Below are 21,131 nucleotides of genomic sequence, written 5' to 3' on the forward strand. Positions count from 1 at the left end.
TTCAAAAGCAGAACCGGATAAGATGGGTCATATAGCTTTTAGTATATCTTATGTGTCTGCTTTCTTTGTACATGTTGTCAGATGAAATAGGGTTACTAGTGACTTCAAAATATGGCCCCCAGAATATGGAAATATATGTGTCCAAAATATTAGTTGATGTGGCCATGTCCCAGATAAAGTACTGAGGCCAGCACATACATACAATAAGAAAAACACTTGAATATTGGGAAGGAAGAGGAGGAATAAATCCAACAACATTTTTGAACAATATTATTAATTCCTCTCCATACTAGTGTTGTGATCTTGCTGTGTCAAAATGTTCTGTTCCCTGCAAATTTCTGTGAGCTTTGCTTGGGTGAATATACATTTTATACTTCTCATTTGTATATGTGCTGTGATCCAGAATTCCATAGTACATGCATAATGTTAAGTGAGCTCAGTCCATGCCCCAATCCTTTAAAAAACCACAACATAAACTCACTAACAGAAAATGTGCAAAAAGAATATGCGGTTCTGTTTCACAGTGCAAACAATCTGGTTCAGAAAAGCATATTCTGGAAAAACATCCCATAGGACAGGAATTTGGAAACATCTCTAGTGGTAGCATCTCCATGAATGTGTTATCAGAAAGATTACTTGTCCGCTGAAAAGACTTGTTTTTGAGTTGGCTCTGACTGGATGCAGGTTCTACCTATGATGAGCTGATTTCCAAATGCAACTCAGTTGAACCACATCATTTTTTTTTCATGGCTACATACCCACCTTTCCACAAGCCTAAACATGATATGACTAGAACATAAGAAAAGCCATGCTGGATCAGACCAAGGCCCATCAAGTCCAGCAGTCTATTCACACAGTGGCCAACCAGGTATCTCTAGGAAGCTCACAAGCAAGATGACTGTAGCAGCATTATCCTGCCTGTGTTCCACAGAACCTAATAAAATAGGCATGCTCCTGTGATAATGGAGAGAATAGGTCTGCATCATGACTAGTATCCATTTTTACTAGTAGCCATGAAACCCCCTCTCCTCCATGAACAAGTCCACTCCTCTCTTAAAGCCTTCCAAGTTGGCAGCTATCACCACACCCTGGGGCAAGGAGTTCTACTATGTGACTAAGGAGTTAACTATGTGACTAAGTAAAATATGCTAAGGTACACAGATCAAGCCTAGAATATGTAACATCTAATTTGCTGATAATTCCTGATGGGTAACCATGCTAGAGTGTAGTAAAAGAATAAAACAGGGCACCAAAAAGATCTACAATATGCATTCCCTGATTGTTATGCTGGGATAGAATTTGTTAGCTTTGAAGATGCCACTGGACTCCTCCCTCCTGCCCCGATTCTATTTCTTTGTTCCAACCTCTGCATTAACCATTGAACAAATGGTTCCAAGAATATGAAAGTCCCGATCAGCATGGCACCCTTCCACATTCCGACAGAGGCAGAAATGGATCAGAAATGACACGAGAAGATAATCCTAGCCTTTCTCCAAAGGCATCACTTTTTTTCATTCTACAACATCCAAAGCTTCAGAGCCAAATGAACACTGCAGGGGTCTCTTATTTAAATCACTAAAAGTTAAAAAGTGGCAGAAGGTATGGCTTAAAGGTTTTGTTCACCTTCCCATTCCTATGAACGAAGAAGAAGAAGAAGAAGACTTGGTTTTTATATGCCAACTTTCTCTACCACTTAAGGAAGAATCAAACTGGCTTACAATCACCTTCCCTTTCCCTACCCACAACAGACACCCTGTGAAGTAGCTGGGACTGAGAGAGTGTGACTAGCCCAAGGTCATCCAACTAGCTTCATGTGGAGGAGTGGGGAAACAAATCCAGTTCACCAGATTAGCACCCACTGCTCATATGGAGGAGTGGGGAATCAAACCCAGTTCTCCAGATCAGAGTCTACCACTCCAAACCACCACTCTTAACCACTACACCACGCTGGCTCCACACCACGCTGGCAGTTAGCTCAATCTGATAGACCTGTAGTTGTTTCAGAAAATCGGTCTAAATATCTGCCTCAAGGATATTACTGTTATATGTCATGGTGATGACACCGTGGTAGTAGACGATCTCTCACCTTGATTTCCAAAGTGTGGGGATGGGACCCTCATTTCTTCCTTATATGTCTCAAAAGTCTCATTCCTTCGAAGCATCAAACATCTCATAGCTGTGTCAGAGCTATTGTTGTCTTCCACTGAGCTGGAGTCTCTTCCTACACAGAGCTGAGTTCATTGAAATGTTCTTGTGGCTTGCAAGCGTTCTCTTTTAAAATAACATTTCCTCTATTCAGATCCAGTCCCTAGAGTGCTGGCACATTCTAATCTATAGAACTGATACAATATTTCCCAAATGTGAAAGGAGCATGCACAGAAGAGAGTTTTTATTTTCCCTTGTGCCTGTGTATAGCAAAGGGAAGAATACATTGCTTAGGATGTATATCTGCCATATACACAGAATGAATCACAAAGAGAGTTTCTGTTTCCAGATTCCAATCTTTCATTTACAGCATATTTCAAGATATTAAGAAAGCACCACCAATAGACAGACTAGGGTTGCCAAACTCCAGGTAATTGTGAAAGAAGACACCTCTGTACTAGTACCACAATCAGCACAGAAGCGAATATATATAACAAAGTGCAAAATATATATATAATGAATGCTACACAACATACAATCAATCATACAATGAAACATATAAGCAACATACTATCCTAGTGCTAAAATGTACAATTCAATGAATCCTATAAAGTAGTACACACTGAATGGAGTGTCCTAATACATTTCATATAATTCTTGCTTCAAAGCCTTCACCATGGTCCACATCCGGTACCACTGGGAAGAATACCACGTAGAGAATAGAAGGGGATACGTCCGTTTCGAAATCTTCTTCAGTCCACCTTCAATTCAATGTTTAGCAAATCAGTTCCATATCAATGTAATCATTTCCAGCATAGTTGTTTCATAGTAGTTATTTCTTACATCAGGATAGCTAACTGGTTCCACAGCAGGATAACCCAAAAGAGGTAGCAGTCTATGACATTGAAGTCCCTCCCCTCCCCAAACCCCACCCTCCTCAGGCTCTGCCCCAAAAACCTCCCGCCGATAAGGGGAGGGACCTGGCAACCCTACAGATATACAGACTGACCTTTAAAAACCTTTGTGGACTGGGACCTGCACACTTGCAGGACTAGTATGAGTCTAGGCAGGAAATTTGATGTTTTCATCAATATTTTATTTCTATCCCCTTTTGCAGGATGGTTAAAATTGCCAGTGCTTGTGGAATGGCTTCCCTGAGTGTCTTCAGAAGCCCCCTTCCCCACAGAAAACTGTGCAAGGCAGATCTGTTTAAAACGTCTTTTTGCTAGCAGTATTCTTTGATAATGGTTACTCTTTGGGGTGGTTTTAAATTGCTGTGAGGCAGAATGTTTAATGGGGGTTTAGATACCATTATTCTAGGGTTTGGGGAGGGGAGGGACTTTAATGGGCTATAATGCCATAGAGTTCACCTTCCAAAGTGGCCATTTTCTCCAGGTGAATGGATCTCTGTTGCCTGGAGATCAGTTGTAACAGTGGGAGATCTCCAGCCGCCACCTGGAGGCTGGCAACCTCTTTGCTACTTCCATGCCATCTGAGCCTCCCTGTGTCCTCTTGCTGAGGCTAACCTTAGCGTTACCAACCTCCAGGTACTAGCTGGAGATCTCCTGCTATTACAACTGATCTCCAGCTGATAGAGATCAGTTCACCTGGAGAAAATGGCTGCTTTGGCAATTGGACTCTATGGCATTGAAGTCCCTCCCCACACAAAACTGCACCCTCCTCAGGCTCCACCCTAAAAACCTCCTGCCAGTGGTGAAGAGGGATCTGGCAACCCTAGCTAACCTGGCTGCACCCTCCTAGGGTTGGTAACCCTAATCTCTCCCCTTCATTTTTGCCCCTTTCCAGTGTCAATAGTTTGTGTCAGAAGCCCTGGTTTCCTGAGCAGAGTTTTCTTCAGAGCTTCTTTCACCTCTTGATTCCTGAGGCAGTAAATAATCGGGTTACAAAGAGGGACAACAACAGCATAAAGAATTGAGACCAATTTGCTAGAATTGAGGGAAGAGATGGCTTTGGGGCGGGCATAGATGAAAATGCTTGCAGCATAGAAGATAACAACAACTGTGAGGTGGGAAGCACAAGTGGAGAAGGCTTTCTGGCGGCCCTTGGCAGAAGGGATGCGCAAGATGGTGGAGATGATGTAAATGTAGGATAGGATAGTGACACAGAGTGGAGTCAGAAGAATAAACAAGGCTAAGATGAAGTCTGTCAGCTCAGACAAGGAATTGTCAGTGCAGGACAAGTTCAGAAGTGGGGATACATCGCAGAAAAAGTGGTTAATGACATTGGGGCCACAGTAAGACAGCTGTGATATCAGGAGGACCTTCCACATGGAGATGAAGAAGCCACTCATCCAGGATGCTGCTGCTAGCTGGACACAGAGAGTGTGTCTCATGATCACTGGGTAGCGCAGAGGGAAGCATATGGCCACATAGCGGTCATAGGCCATGACAGCAAGGAGCACACACTCAGTGCAGCCTAATGCCAGGAAGAAATACAGTTGCATCATGCAGCCCACAAAGGAGATATGTTTGTTCTTTAGTAGGAAGTTCGCCATCGTCTTAGGCATGGTGACAGTGATATACCAGATCTCTAGGAAGGACAAGTTGCACAGGAAGAGGTACATGGGCTTATGGAGGTTGACGTTCATCCAGATGGTCACCATTATTATTATGTTCTCGGTCAGTACCAAAAAGTAGACAATAAGGAACACCACAAAGAGCAAGATTTGGAATTCTACAGATGTGGGAAAGCCCAGAAGAATGAACTCTCTGACTCTGGACTGGTTTTGTCTCTCCATGGTAGCAGGTGTGTTCTACATGGAAACAGTAGTAACAATTAGGGTTGTGCATATCGATAAACCCAAACTGAAAATAAACCCAAAATTGAGTGTTACTCCTCTGAAGATGCCTGCCCCAGCTGCTGGCGAAACGTCAGGAAAGAAAATACCAAGACCACGGTTACACATCCCAGATAACCTACAAGAACCAACCGAAATTAGCTGTTTAGGCAATAGTCGGGTTTCGGTTTCACTGGATACCAAAACCTGGGAATAAAGCTGAAGCCGAATAGCTGATAGCCAAAATAGCTGAATAAATATTCGGCTTTTTTCGGCTTCTGCTTTTCCCTATGGGGATTTTTAAATGAGCTCTGGGGGAGACATTTTTAGAGGTAGAGTTCCCAAATTTTCAGGGTAGCTTCAAAGGACTCTCCTTGCATGAACCCCAAAGTATGGTGAAGATTGTGTGAGGGGGTCCAATTTTATGGGGACCAGAAGGGGTTGCCTCCCTCCTCCATAGAAATGGATGGTAAAGTTTACAATGCTTCTCTATGGAGGAGGAGGTTTACCACTTCAGGACCCCATAAAATCGGACCTTCTGCCCAAACTTTACCAGACTTTGGGGTACATGCAAGGAGAGTGCCTTGAAGCTACGCTGCAAATTTGGTGATCTATTTCAAAAAATGCCCCCACCCAGGATAATTTTAAAAGTACTTACTTTTCACAGTCTGTAATGGTCGCATCCATACCCAAGAGTCATGGGAAAATTCAGTTTCCCATGAATTCTTGCAAGCACTCCATTGCGAGCATTCATGGGAAACTTAGTTTTCCCAAAATTATTCGATGCGGAATCAGGTGGATATGACTGCCCCATTTTAAGACTATGATTTTCTAAGAGCTAGAGGATCTGTTGAAATAGTTTATCTCATCTCTTAATTTTATGATTGTGCATCTCTACTCACTTTTTAAGCAACATTGCCACCCACTGTGCTGATTTCTTTTTAATGACAGTTCATTAGAAAACAATCAGCTAGTTTTTGATAAGCCATACCATAACTGTTTGGGAAACTCCAGATTGAATTCATAATCCTTGTATTTTAAATCTCTGCCATTAGCCCCCAACCATGTTCACTTCCTACATTTTAAACATAGAAACATATCAGCAGTTTAAGAAAAGCAAACATTGTCTTTCAGATTCTCATCTACTGGGACTGAAACGCAGAGATAAATATTCAATTGAAGAAGAAGCAGTTGTTGAAATGTGAGGCCAATCCCCCCCCAACACTCCCCCAAATCTAGCTTTCCTGTTACTATTTAAGGATGAAATAATTGAACTTCACTCCTTACCACTATCACCATTTAACATTACACAGCAGGGAGGGATAAATTAAACACTATGGTGGCAGTGTGAGGAATCAAGGTTCTGCAATGTTCTACAAATGATTCAGGGGCAGTAATACATTGAGCATGAGCCAGAGCGCTGTAGCTGAAAGCTAATTTTCCCTAAATGGGTATGAGAGGACACTTTTATTTTTCATTTTTTTAATATTTTTTTCAGATATCAAATAATATTTTAATTTTTGAATACTTTCATTTTTTCCCCTTGGGATATAACACACAAAGACTGGACCAAACAGTTTTCAGTTATTATAACTTTTACAGTATACAGAAATGTTTCACTTAAAATTTTAAAAATGGCTCTTCTGGGTCTCTATAATAATAGCTGCGGTCGCTTGGAGCTAAAAGCGATTGACCAGTTTTAAGTGCGTTTCCATTTTTTTCCTAGTGACTTTGGGTAGCGGTATTTTTAAATTTAGTGTCCTTACATTCTTCTCATCAACTTCCTAAGACAGTTTTAAAAAGCATTGTAATTTATTCCATTGTTTATTGGATGTATCACTCTGCTTTTACTGCATTGCCTTCTGCTTTGATAATTCAGTTTTCTGCCTTGCTTATGCTATAGCATGTCTGATACATTTCCCTTACTGTATCGTTTTTTTCGAGAGCCAGTGTTAAGAGCGGTGGTTTGGAGCAGTGGGCTCTGATCTGGAGAACCAGGTTTGATTCCCCAGACCTCCACATGAGCGGAGGAGGCTGATCTGGTGAACTGGATTTGTTTCCCCACTCCTACACATGAAGCCAGCTGGGTGACCTTGGGCAAGTCACACTCTCTCAGCTTCCCCTACCTCACAGGGTGTCTGTTGTGGGGAGGGGAAGGAAAGGTGATTGTAAGCCGGTTTGAGTCTAAATAAATATGCCACAACTAAAATGAAAGAAATTCTAGACAGGCAATCTGGCTTGAAAGTGATAGTATTGGTTTGAAGAAGTCTCAGGTTTTGTGTCCAGCCTCATATAAATCTGCCTTTAATGCTATTGCAAAGTATTAAACTTTCTCTGGTTACACCACACTGTATTATCTGGGCTGACCCAGGTGTAGATATCTGTTTTATAAGATGATGTTTCATAAGGTGGTCTAGTTACTCCCCTCCTCCCAAAAAGAGTATGATCAATCATTTAGATTTATAGCTGAAAGGGGATTTGAACCAGGCATCAACATCTAAGTCTACATTGTCATCTCTATCATAGTAATCCTAATTGTTTTTAAAATACACTTCTCCACATTATGCCACCTGGGCTGTTCACAGTTCAATTAAGAGCTCTCTCAGCCCCACATATCTCACAGGGTGTCTGTTGTGTGAGGGGAGGGGAAGGTGATTGTAAGCCGGTTTGGTTCTGCCTTAAGTCTTAGAGAAAGTTGGCATTTACAAAGCCAACTCTTCTTCGTCTATTATTTTTAATCCTAGTCATTAGACCCCAACCGATTGCAATGTCTATTGGATATTGTCTGATTACACTGTTTGATATCGTGTGATCCACCTTGAGTCTCAGCGAGAAAGGTGAACAAATACATACATTTAATAAAGGATTTTTTTAAAATCACATTTGCAGCTGTTTCAAGTCTGCTAATTTTCAGAATGAATCTGATAATAATGTTCTGGGTAGCAGCAATTGGACTGGTGGGCTGGGTCTAAAAACCTCATTCTGCATCAAATAACAAAAGCAAGCCTTGCCTGGATATAGAATGTGAAGCGGTAGCCATGTTAGTCTGTTGTAGCAAATAATAATAATAATAATAATAATAACAATGATAACAACAACAGCAATAATAATAATAGGTTCAGTGACACCTTAAAGACTAACAGTTATTTCAATATGAGCTTTCATGAGTTACCGTTCACTTCTTGTATTAAAAAAACCCAAACCAATACCATGTTACCTGTTACATGAGCTGCAGGTGAGCTTCAATGAGCTTTTTACCTTGTCTGCTGGGACGTTTTCTTTTGTGTCAGTGCTGAGCAAGGGAGAATCCTGTTCAGAGAACTTGACAGCTGCTCTGAAGACAGTTCCACTCCATTTCCCCAGGATGATATTAGTGAATGTATTGTTCCAGTAATTGTATACAAGACATTGTCCCTGTGATCTAATCAGAAATAGAGCAATCTGGAAGAGGCTGTGTCTCAGCAGTTGAATAGATTATTTTCTATCCAGAGAGTCTTCATTCCCTAGCATCACCAATGAAAGGCTCCCAGCTAGCAAGCACAGGGGAAGACTCCTCTCTGCGTGAAACACTAGTGGGAGGTGCTTGGGGTGGAGCCTGAGGAGGGCAGAGTTTGGGGAGGGCAGGGACTTCAATGCCGTATAGTCCAATTGCCAAAGCCGCCATTTTTTCCCATGGGAACTGATCTCCTATCAGCTGGAGATCAGTTGTAATAGCAGGAGATTTCCAGCTACCACCTGGAGGTTGACAACCCTAGTGAATACCTTTCCTGGTGCCCACCTAGTGTTTTTAGAAAGTGGGTTGGGCCACTTGAGGCTTTTGCCCAGTAAAGCTTCTGAGTTGGGAGCCTTGGCCAAATAGACAACATAGAGCACTCTACTGTCAGGATCAGGCATTTACCCCTAGCATCCCTTAAAAGCAAATTCATCCAGGCAGGTGGTCCTGAAGCAATAATACTTTATTAGGAGCAAAAGGGTAAATTAAAAGAACTGACTGTCTACAGAACGAAAAAGGCTGCTAATGGCATGACACGGGTAGAATACATGGTTAAAAGCCAGAGAAAGCAAAGAAAGCAAAACAAAGTGAAACAGTTCCGACATAACAGTTCCCAGGGCATGATAGGCAACACAACAGCTGTGGATTGCAGGCTGAGTGAATAACAGGATAACTGGATGAGAAACTATACACAGAGTTTGTGAACCAAGAACTTGACCTGTAGCCAGAGCTTGGCCTGGTCCTGCCAAGAGCCCTTCTTCGGGTGACTTTAGTCAGAACCTGACATATACTTTATGTGTCTAACTGCACCACAACAGCGTAGAGCATATATGCTTGCCAGGCTAAATGTACTACCCTCTGCCTTTCTATGTGGAAGATTTAATAAAATCCTATTTGCGGACAGAGTTTTTCCCTGCGGGAATGGTGAAATGAATCCTTTGTGCATGTCCTTTTCACTTGTCGCTTTTATGCTTGTAGCCGATCCCAGTTCATTGACCCACTGTTCGTAAACAGAGAATGGCTCTCTGGTGAAATCAGGACATCCTATCTTATGACCACACAACACCCAAAAATAATTGGATCAGTGGCAAGATTCTTACAGCTAGCAATCAGGTATCGTGAATGGCGTGTAGCTTTCCTTAATGGCTGATTTGGGATGGTTTTATCCAATTTTATTTATTTGTAGGGCTGTCAATTCGGTTCGGTCCGAACTGAAAATCAACCGAATTTCCCCTGATTCGGTGATTTTCTGTTCAGACGGATCCGAACTCAAAACTGGCGGGCAACCGGGGGGGCCGAATTCAGCGAGTTCGGGAGTTTGCGAATAAATTCGGCCAATTCGGCCCCCCTTCAGGGGAGCCCGCTGAAAGGCGCGGGCTGCCCTTTAAACTGATCTGAGCCTCCCAGCTGGGAGGCTCAGATCAGTTTAAAGGGCAGCCCGTGCCTCTCCAGCGGAGCCCGCTGAAGGGGGGCGGGCTGCCCTTTAAACTCATCTGAGCCTCCCGGCCGGGAGGCACAGAGGAGTTTAAATGACAGCCCGCGCCTCTCCAGCGGAGCCCGCTGAAGGGGGGCGGACTGTCATTTAAACTCATCTGCGCCTCCCGGCCGGGAGGCTCAGATGAGTTTAAAGGGCAGCCCGCCCCCCTTCAGCGGGCTCTGCTGGAGAGGCGCAGGCTGCCCTTTAAACTGACCTGCGCCTCCCAGCTGGGAGGCTCAGATCAGTTTAAAGGGCAGCCCGAGCCTCTCCAGCGGAGCCCGCTGAAGGGGGGCGGGCTGCCCTTTAAACTGATCTGCGCCTCCCAGCTGGGAGGCTCAGATCAGTTTAAAGGGGCCCCGCGCGCCTTCAGGGAATCCCTCTGAAGGCGCGCTGGGGCCGAATTTTCCCCCGAACTCCGGATCCCCCCGAATTACTGGGGATCCGAAGCGGGGGAGTTCGGACTTCGGCACGTACTGAATCCACAAGGGTCAAATTCGGCCGAATCCGAACTGTACCGAATTTTTTTTTTTGACAGCCCTATTTATTTGTACTCGGTTTTATCCAAATGTATGCTCTTCCTTTTTATATGCCAGTAAAGGCTTGTGTTGTGTTGTGTGTGTGGCTTCTGATTGGCCATTGGATATTTGCTTGGCTGTGCAGATTTTTAAAAACACTGGTTTGGCAGCAGCTGCCACCACAGCTCAAGGGTCTTCACTTTGTGACTGAAGGTAACCTGTGGCAGCCATTTTGTGGCTGGCTTCACCTCCTGTGGCAGCCATTTTGTGGCTATGCCCACCATACTCTGTCAGAATTCCAAAGATGACCACAGGCTCAAAAAGGTTGGGAACCCCTGCCTCGCTCAGTGCTCACTTCCATTCCCCCATCAGGCTTTCCTTGTTCCCAGGAGCTGCAAGGAGGAAGATGTTCCATTTGGCTCAACCTACTGCAACAATCATTTTGGAGCTGGTACTCACCACCCTCTCTCAACATGTCAGAGGGGCCCTCAGGCTCAAAATGGATGGAGACCCTGTAGCCAGATGTGCAGGTTTTTCTCATTTGAATTCTGTGGGTGCATCTAAATCAGAGGTTCCCAACCTTTTTTTGACCAGGGACCACTAGGACTTTTTTGTTCGGTGCAGGGACCCCAAGGTTCAAAATAAAAATTCAGAGAATTTGAAAATAAACTTTAATCATAACTGTTAGTTAAACATTAAACTTAGAATAATATTTGAATATATATTTTTATAATAGAGAACTTTTAATTGAAAATATTAATGTATTATGGGTTTATAACTTTGTTTTGCGGACCTTAATTTAGTTCTCGCGGACCCCTGGGGGTCCATGGACCCCCGGTTGGGAACCAGTGATCTAAATGGTACAGGTAATGTGAGCCATATCAGGGGTCCCTGACCCATCTCATAGTCACACTGTACTCTGGGGACTCACCTTTAAAAACTGCTGGTCACTTGGTGTGGCTCCAAGCAGTGTAATCAGGACAAGAGGCTTCTGTTTTCTCTCTTATGCCATTTTCCATAGTTAGGGTTGCCAGCTCCAGGTTGAGAAATACCTGGAGATTTTGGGGGTGGAGTCTGAAGAGACTTCAATGTGGTATAATGCCATAGAGTCCACCTTACAAAGTGACTATTATCTCCAGGTGAACTGATCTCTGCCACCTAGAGTTCAGTTGTAATTGCAGGAGATCTCCAGCAAGTTGTGTGTGTTAAGTACCATCAAGTCGCTTCCGACTCATGGCGACCCTATGAATGAAAGTCCTCCAAAATGTCCTATCTTTGACAGCCTTATTCAGATCCCATCTTCCAGCACTATATCTTTTTTTCATTTTGGATTGTCTCATCATAGGGTTTTCAAGGTAAAGGTTGGTCAGAAGTGGTTTACCAGTGCCTTCTTCTGCGCAGTACTAACCAGGGTTAGCCGTAGCGGCACTGCCGTTGCCTACGAAAGATCTTCCGCCAGTGTCACCTTCCACTACTGCTGCTGCCCAGTTGCTAACCTTCAGGGATTCCTCTGGCACCATCCCCATTGGAACTGCCTATTCTCTTCTGCGGATGTGGCCACTGATCCCTTAAGGGGGTGGATGCATCTTCGTCTGGTGTCTCAGCTGTGACCATTCTGTCTTGAGTGACTCGGCTAGGAGTTTAGTCCCTTGATGGAGTCTAGACCCCTTACGGTATTGCTTTCAGCTTCCCTGACACACACAAACCCCCTCACCACGTTAAGGTGGAGGTTAATAACCAACAAAAAGAAACATCTCTGTACTGTTATCATAGGTTAGGAAATTAGTACAAGAATATGCTGAGACGAACGTATCCCAGCAATCCGGCCTGTTCTTCAGTAATATGAACATCCATTGAACATCTACCTGTATTTAGGATACGAAAAATATATGCCTAGATTGCTGTATATGCTTATGGCAATTTATGTACATAGCACTTCACTGATGTGATTTGTCACTTCGGTATATAGAACTTTGCTGTTATTGTTTGTTTGGTTTTCCAATACAATTTTTTTTTTTTTTTTTTTGCAGATATCTAAGCATATTCTTGTACTAAGTACCTGGAGGTTGGCAGCCCTATCCATTTACGCAACTAACACATTGTTATCCCCCCTGATTTTAAATCACCTCAAAAAAGCATGCATCTGTTTGGAAACAAGTTTGGCTAAAAAGTGTCTTACAAGATAATATATGCAGTATTAAAATTCTCCATGCTAGTTCTACCATTAGTCAACATGAGGCTGATCACCTCAGGTGGTAGATTTCAGCTTACCGTTAAAGGGCAGCAAACTACAAATGATTTTGTTAATTATTTCATTTTCACCACCATAATGGCGGGGGTCCCCCCCCCCATATTTTTCTGCAGGCGCCAATCCCTCCCCTTGAAATACATGTCCTTACTGAGCAAATTCAATAAATAAATAAATAAATAAAAATAAGGACATTCCAGGAATGTTAAGTACTATCTGTCTCACTCAATATAAGTCACTGGAATTAAAACTTTGGAGAGAGACCTAGTACTTCTGAAAACTTTCTTTAGAGCTCCTTTGACCTCTTGGTTCCTCAAACAGTAAATGAAAGGGTTCAACATAGGAGTGACAATGGTGTATACAACAGACACCAGTTTGTTGAGATCAAAAGGGTAAATCCTCTTTGGCCTTGCATACATGAAGAGAGTGGCTGAGAAGAAGATGACAACCACAGTGAGGTGAGCAGCACATGTGGAGAAAGCCTTCTTCCGACCTTGAACTGTGGGGATGCGCAAGATGGTACCAATAATGCAGAGATAAGAAACTATGGTGACCGAGAGTGGGACCAACAGAATGATCAAGGCCAAGACAAAATCCACAACTTCAGCCACTGTCATATCCTCACATGACATATTTAGCAAGGGGGAAATGTCACAGAAAAAGTGGTTAATAATATTAGGGCCACAAAATGGCAGGCGAGATATGAAGAGAACCTTCAGCATAGAGGCCAAGAAGCCAGTCAGCCATGACCCCACTGCTAGCTGCAGGCAGAGGCGCTGGGTCATGATTGTTGGATAACGTAATGGGTTGCAAATTGCCACATAGCGATCATAGGCCATGACGGACAGCAGGACACACTCGGTACATATGAGAGAGCTGAAAAAGTAGAGCTGAGTCATGCAACCTTCAAAGGAGATGCTCTTGTCTTTCGCCAGGAAGTTGACCAATAGTTTGGGGACAATCACACAGACGTACCATGTCTCCAGGAAGGAGAGATTGCTGAGGAAGAAGTACATGGGCTTGTTAAGCTGAGGGTTGGTTTTGATCACAGCAATGATAATGATGTTCTCCAGGAGCGTCAGGACATACATCACCAGGAATGTCACAAACAGAAGCACTTGCAGATCCATGCTGGTTGGAAACCCAAGTAAAATGAATTCCTGAACCATAGTCTTATTTTTGTGATCCATAGGTCTGTAGTATTGGGGGTACAAAAGTGAGAAAGTGGTGATAAAGAAAAAGTTGTCAATTCAAATAGGAAACATGAAAAATAAGGAAGTTTAAAGAATGAAAAGGAAACTTGAATCATACAGAGGTCACAAAAATATTTATTTCCTATCTTACACAGCATGCATATTGTTTATTTTCAGATTGACAAAGCTCAGTGACAATGGTTGGAACACACTCCATATTCATAAGGTTTGCTCTGAATTTTGTAGTTTTCATAATCCTATCTCAAATGTTAAGAGAACCAGCGTGGTGTAGTGGTTAAGGGCAGCAGACTCTAATCTGAAGAACTGGGCTTGATTCTTCGCTTCTCCACATGAAGCCATCTGGGTGACCTTGGGATAGTCACAGTTCTCTCAGAACTCTCTCAGCCCATGCAGAGGCAGGGAATGGTAAACCACCTCCAAATGTCTTTTATTCATTTCAGTGGGCTTAGACTGGAGTAACTATGCATACACATGAACATACACGAAGCTGCCTTATACTGAATCACACCCTTGGTCCATCAAAGTCAGTATTGTTTACTCAGACTGCCAGCGGCTCTCCAGGGTCTCAGGCAGAGGTCTTTCACATCACCTACTTGCCTAGTCCCTTTAACTGGAGATGCCTGGGTTGAACCTGGGACCTTCTGCATGCCAAGCAGATGCTCTACCACTGAGCCACAGCCCCTCCCCAAGTGCATAGAATTGCACTGTTTATGAGAACACTTTGTTTGTTTTTTTGTTTGTTTTAAATACCCTACATGGGATAAGCCATGTGACAAGATTTTGGAAAATATAAAATTTCCCCCTCCCCCGCAGAATGAAATTCTTTGAATTTTAAACCTTTTCCATTGCCAGACTTTGGCTTTGCCATTGCCCAGATTAATGCAAATAATCATTCCTTAAAAACTAGAGGCATACCTCAAATTCAGGAAGATCTGTCAGATTCTCATTTAGAAAAATGGAAATACACATGAGGAAACTTAATGAAAGTAACTTGAATGTTAAAAAAATTTCAATTGAAATTTGTGACTACTTCCCCCCATGAAGCTTCCCTATTACTATTTTTGGAGTTTAACTAACCATGGTGTATTTCAATATTTTCACCATGTAGTGTTATAGAGAAGAAGCAGATTTGTTCATTATCATTCCATCTCAAGATTTATCCAAGCAGCTCAGTTCAGCATAAGCACTTCTCTCAACTTCTTTTTTATCATGTGAAGTAGCTTGAGCAAATCAAGATCAAATCAAGCCCGATTCTAGATCAAATCAAGCTTGAACTGACTCTAGAAGCTAAAATGACGAAACTTAGACTATTGTACTTTGGTCACATTATTGGAAGTCAAGAGTCACTGGAAAAGACAATAATTCTAGGAAAAGTTGAAGGGAGCAGGACAAGAGATGCTCCCTTCATGAGATGGATTGACTCTATAAGGTCAACATGAGATGGATTGACTCTATTAAGGAAGCCATGACCCTCATTTTGCAAGACGTGAGCAAAGCTGTTAACAATAGGATGTTTGGGAGGACATTGATTCACAGGGTTGCCATGAGTCGGAAGCAACTTGACAGCACTTAATACACACACAGCTTAAGCAAATATTCAAGGTCACTTACATTACCTATACAATTACTGTTATTTTATTGTAGTTTCTACACAGAATCTCGTAATGCGCTAATAAGCCCCCTGTTGGTAAATAGATCGAATGTCTCAGATTCTTTTAACGTTTTCTATTTATTGAACAATTGTTCGCCCCAAATATTGGAGACAGTGGCTCACTTTTTAAAGTTTGTTTTAAAAGCCCGCCAAACAGCTAATTAGATGGCAGTACCAACAAAATGTATTTCTCAATGTAACCGCCTTTTAACCATTTTATAAAGGGCACCTTTTAACCTTTCCATTCCTTTTGTAACCTTTTGAAGTGTGTTTGTATGCCAATAAAGGAATGATGATGATGACACCATCTTCCATGGAGTTAATTTGTAAATTTGCTCTGCTTGTGAACTTTGTGGCTATGTGGGGACTTTAAGGTAGATCTCTCCCACCCTAATCCCATATTCTAGAGAGCAATCCTAAACAGGTGTACTTAGAATCCCACTCAAGCCTATTTAATGGAACTTGCTCTCAGGAAACTGTTCTTATGCTTGCACTGCTAGTTACTGAATCACACTGACTGACAAGTGTAGGTAGAAAAAGTATTCTCATAACTACAAAACAGGAGGAATGAATTGTTTGCAGTGCTTTACAAGTTAAGAGTCTGCACATGTGTTGATACAGTTTTTCCAGAGCATAAATATTGAGCCTCATTTGGAGAAGTACAATGGAAAAATCAGCATCCATTTCCCCCAAACAGCACCCACTGTCAAAACCACCTTTGCAGCTGTTTAAACTCTGTTGCATTTAACCCAAGTGATCCTACTTGATTGTATAAGGTGTTTATGAATTGATAGTATTTTACTATTAATATGAAATGGGGATTAGTATTCATATGCAAAAGAGTGTTAAATTTATAAACAGATGGAAGGGGTGAGGGGAAGTCAATTGTTCAATTTAAAGTTATAATGTATTATCAACAATATCACTTATTCCTTTTTTATTAATGTTAATAGAAACTTTATATATTGTTGAAAAGCTGGATTGAGATATTAAAGGAAAACAATAATTTTTTAAAAAAAAAACTCTGTTGCATTTCAAAAGGAGGCTTGCAAGACTGAGTTGGATAGCAGGTGCTTGGGGAAAGAAATTAAATCTTCACTCTGCATGCAAAGAAAGAGAGAAAAAAACTTGTGCATGTCTATGATGTGCTGGTGAATTAGGGCCAATGCATCTCTCATTGAATCCCTGCTTTCCTGACACCTTTCATCTCTTCGAGAGCATCCCGTTTAGTGCCAGAAGAAATGAAAGATCACAATTTACCTTTTCAAAAACTGAATCCACAAAAACAAATTACAATCCACTGAATGTTTACCTGAGTTGAAGGTGAACCTCGACAGGCTTTTTCACATAATCTGCTGGCTAGTAGTTTTTCATTCCAGTTTGAGTTGGATACTGTGCAGTAAGATTTACAGCTGCTTGAAAGACAATTCCGTTTGACTTTCCCTTAGCAGGCTTTGCTTCTGACAGAAAATGAGCTGCTTCAGGAAGAACTCTATAAGGAGAAATCACTACAACTACCTGAACAGAAATAACCAAGTTGTTAGGAAGTGGAATATGCCTGCCAGAACTATCTAGATGTTGCATAAGAATTCAGCAGATATTCTCTCCCCCTTTAAAATTATCAGGGGAATTAAAAAGTTTCTTTCCATGCCCAGGGGCTGACAAATGTAGTTGTCTAGATCTTTATTCTTTTTTTTTTTTTTGCCTTTTTCCTTTTTCCTAACTCTGTTAGCTGTTATGATTCTAATTTACAGCCTCCGAAATCTCAAATGCAATTAACCATTCTTACCAGTGCCTATTTAACATGGTTGTAGAGAAGTGATTCAGATTTCTTATTTTAAATCTACTGATTTCTGTTTATACAGAAACCTAAAATATTCCCACTTTGCATCTTTATTCCCTATATTGATACAATTTGGTCCACAGGAATCTTGGAGAAGGATTCTGATCAGGACTATTCTGGCCACACCAACCTGGTGTTAAAATGAGGCACAACCCACATCCAAATTCCTGATTAGCTGCCAAGCGCACTGAGTGACCATGGACAACTTGCAGTCTCTCTCCTAGTCTCTCTCCTAGCCTACCTCATAAGGCCATTGTGAAGATAAAAAGAATGCAGTATATACCACCTAATCTCCTTAGAGGAAGAGTGCCATAGAAGATCAACTATCTATGTCTGTACACATGTCCATGCCACTGTCCATGCATATAATCCCCTACAATTAAAATGTAGTTACATTCACAGGGTAATAAATACTATAAATATTAAATCAAGTGTACCATAGTAGAGGGCCAAACTCACTAATCCAAAAAACTCATTGAGTCAGGCAGCAAACTAATTGCTTACGTTAACCTATCAAGCAGGGTTATTGTGAGGATGGGACTCCACTGGGAACAAAGGTGGGGTGTAAATAAACAAATAAATGAGTCACATTTGGAAAATAAAGGACCATATAGGTGTTTCAATAATATAATGAGCAACATTGACATAATGGGAAATGAATGCTTTTATCCAACATAGTTACAGAACATTTATCATGTCAATGGCTGTTGCCCAATACAAGCATAGGTCTTACATCAAACATAACTGAAATGCAATGAAGTAAATAGAGTGTACTGTTATGTCATGAAAGAGCACAGTAACTTAATGTTCCATTTTATTTAAAACATTTAAAACTAATACCTTTAAACTTCCAATATGACATTACTTGGATTTTTTTAGGTTTTCCATTAACAGAGAGATGAAAGAAAGAAAGAAAGAAAGAAAGAAAGAAAGAAAGAAAGAAAGAAAGAAAGAAAGAAAGAAAGAAAGAAAGAAAGAAAGAAAGAAAGAAAGAAAGAAAGAAAGAAAGAAAGAAAGAAAGAAAGATTCTTAGGAATTTTTAGTTATGGGACAGGGGAGGTGAATCTAGTTTCAAGTGTGATTTCAGCTCACATGGTTAGCTTAATTTGGATTTTGCAATTTGTAAGATAAGGTCACTTCATTTCTCTATGCTCCTTTCCCTCAATTTTAATAACATCTGGATCAGAAAACATTGATCTAGACCTTGGAGAACCTTGCTTTAGTATGAGTAGTTGTTCACAAGAGAAAAAGGAAGATAACATTTAATTCCAAATAGTTTGGCCAGAGCTTTAATTCGGGTAATTTGTAGGTTGTTTCTACTTTCACTTATGTTGGATGAGTTGTTGAGAACTGAGCCCAATAGGGGACAAATTTAGGTATGTAGTGTGAGGGGGAGGGTGTGGAATTTGTCCATGATCATTCACCCCAACTCAGCATAAATCATTGTGAGCTCCTTGTGAGCCGGGCTTGTATGAACTTAGTTGTCACTCATCATGGAGTTACCACGCAAGCTGGAAAAAATCTTTTTCAGAACTTCCTTTACTTCCTGGTTCCGTAGACAGTAAATGAAGGGGTTCAGCATAGGGGTAACAATAGTGTACACAACCGACACAAACTTGTTCAGATTAAACGAATGGATTCTCCTTGGTCGGGCATACATGAAGAGGGTAGCTGAGTAGAAAATGACAACCACAGTCAGGTGTGAGGCACAGGTGGAGAAAGCTTTTCTCTTTCCTTCGGCAGTGGGGATACATAAAACGGTCTTTATTATGCACACGTAGGAGACAATTGTGACCAACAGGGGAATTAGAAGGATGATGAGAGCAAATACAAAATCCACCATCTCAGCCACTGTCCGGTCTGTGCAAGAGAGGTTGAGCAAAGGTGAAATGTCACAGAAGAAGTGGTTGATAACGTTGGGTCCACAGAAGGTCAAACGGGAAATGAAAAACACTTTGAGCATGGAGATGAGGAAGCCAGCCAGCCAAGATCCTACAGCCAGCTGGAAGCACAGCCGAGCAGTCATAATGACTGGGTAGCGCAACGGGTCACAAATAGCAACATAGCGGTCATAGGCCATGACAGCCAGGAGGACACACTCAGTACAGACCAGAGCTATGAAGAAGTACAGCTGGGCCATACAGCCTTCGAAGGAGATACTTTTGTTATCTGACAGGAGGTTAACTAGAAGTTTTGGGACAGTTACAGAGATGTACCAGGTTTCCAGGAAAGACAGGTGACTAAGGAAATAGTACATTGGTTTGTGGAGATTGCTGTTTGTCCTGATGAGGGTGATGATTACAATATTCTCCATGAGTGTCAGGGTGTAGATCACAAGGAATAGGACAAACAGCAGTATCTGAAGTTCCATGATGGTGGGGAATCCCAGGAGGATAAACTCCTGGATTCTAGTCTGGTTTCCTAGTTCCATGTCTGGCACAAAGACCTGAAGGAACAAGAGAAAATCAAATCATTTGAAAGGATTTGGGGGTGTTTGCAAAGCAAAGCAATATTGTCTATGCTGAGAGATGATATGACATGGAGTAAAGGTATACTTACTTATCAGTAAAGATCCCTTCAGCCCAAGTCTGACTTTCTCTGACTGGGTGGCCCTGGACAAGTCAGTCAAACCTATTTTACAGGGTTGTTGTAGGATTAAAATACCATCCTGTGTTGAAAGCAACACTTCTTCCAAGTAACAAATAAGAGCTCTACATCACATAGGGTTGCCAACCTCCATGTAGTAGCTGGAGATCTCCTGCTATTACAACTGATCTCCAGCTGATAGAGGTCAGTTCACCTGGAAAATATGCCGCTTTGACAATTGGACTCTATGGCATTGAATTCCCTCCCCTCCCCAAACCCTTCGCACCTCAGGCTCCACCTCCAAAACCTCCCACTGGTGGCAAAGAGGGACCTGGCAACCCTACCCAAACCCCACCCTCCTTGGGCTCCACCCCACAAATCTCCTGCCTGTGGCCAAGAGGGACCTGGCAACCCTAACATCACATGTTGGTATCACTCTGCAGTTGTTAGATCCAGGGAGAAAAGAGCAAGAATCCAATAGCCCCTTAAAGACTAACAAAATTTCTGGCAGGTTATGGAGCTTTCATGAGTCACAGCTCACTTCTTCAGCTCATACCCTGCCCATAAATTTTGCTACAGACAAACATTGCTACCCATCTAGATTTAGAGAAATAAAGTAATGGATTAGCATATATAAGGCAGCCCACATCAAGGAAAAAGTATATTTTGGTACTGCTCACTGGGATGGCCACTGCCACTGGGAATATTCACACATTTATGGTCCTCAAGCAGGACCAGCCAATGATTTGCAGGTATGAAGAACCCATTTCAGATCAAACACCACAGACAGAATTTCCTTGCCACCACATATTATCTCGCCACATATTATCTCACTTCCCTGTGGAGTCAGGGCTGAGTAATGACATGATATATACATAAATACAACTCCACACTTTTGTGGGGCATGACAAATGTATGTATGAGTTATGTGCTATAATGCATTCAAGGGTTCACACAGCTGTATTGCATATGAATATACACTACTGTCACAGATTGTGGGTTGGATCCAGCCACCTGTTCTGCTGGTGAAAAAGGAAAGAGGAATCCCCTTTCATCATCCCAAAGGCTTTGCTTAGGGCTACTAAACATAAACCATGTGGGGCGGGAGGTATAGTAAGTAGAGTATAGGGCAAGGCTGAGTGAAAAAGCTGTCTGGATCCAA

General features: G+C 42.0%; 2 protein-coding genes across 2 annotated transcripts; both read right to left on the reverse strand.

The window, feature by feature from the left end:
* Nucleotides 1-3,931: 3,931 nt before the first annotated feature.
* LOC130493020 (olfactory receptor 226-like) lies at nucleotides 3,932-4,903 on the reverse strand. Its single transcript, XM_056866794.1, has one exon. The coding sequence runs from the start codon at nucleotides 4,901-4,903 to the stop codon at nucleotides 3,932-3,934; it is 972 nt and encodes a 323-aa protein (XP_056722772.1).
* Nucleotides 4,904-12,896: 7,993 nt separating this feature from the next.
* LOC130492958 (olfactory receptor 6B1-like) lies at nucleotides 12,897-19,814 on the reverse strand. The gene is made up of 2 exons (XM_056866736.1): nucleotides 19,226-19,814; nucleotides 12,897-13,867 (listed from the first exon to the last, which is right to left on the reverse strand). Exons 1-2 carry the CDS (start codon nucleotides 19,812-19,814, stop codon nucleotides 12,897-12,899), a joined length of 1,560 nt encoding a protein of 519 aa, XP_056722714.1.
* Between the last annotated feature and the right edge of the window lie 1,317 nt (nucleotides 19,815-21,131).

The sequence above is a fragment of the Euleptes europaea genome, unplaced genomic scaffold, assembly GCF_029931775.1.
Source record: "Euleptes europaea isolate rEulEur1 unplaced genomic scaffold, rEulEur1.hap1 H_4, whole genome shotgun sequence".
Lineage (NCBI taxonomy): Eukaryota > Metazoa > Chordata > Lepidosauria > Squamata > Sphaerodactylidae > Euleptes > Euleptes europaea.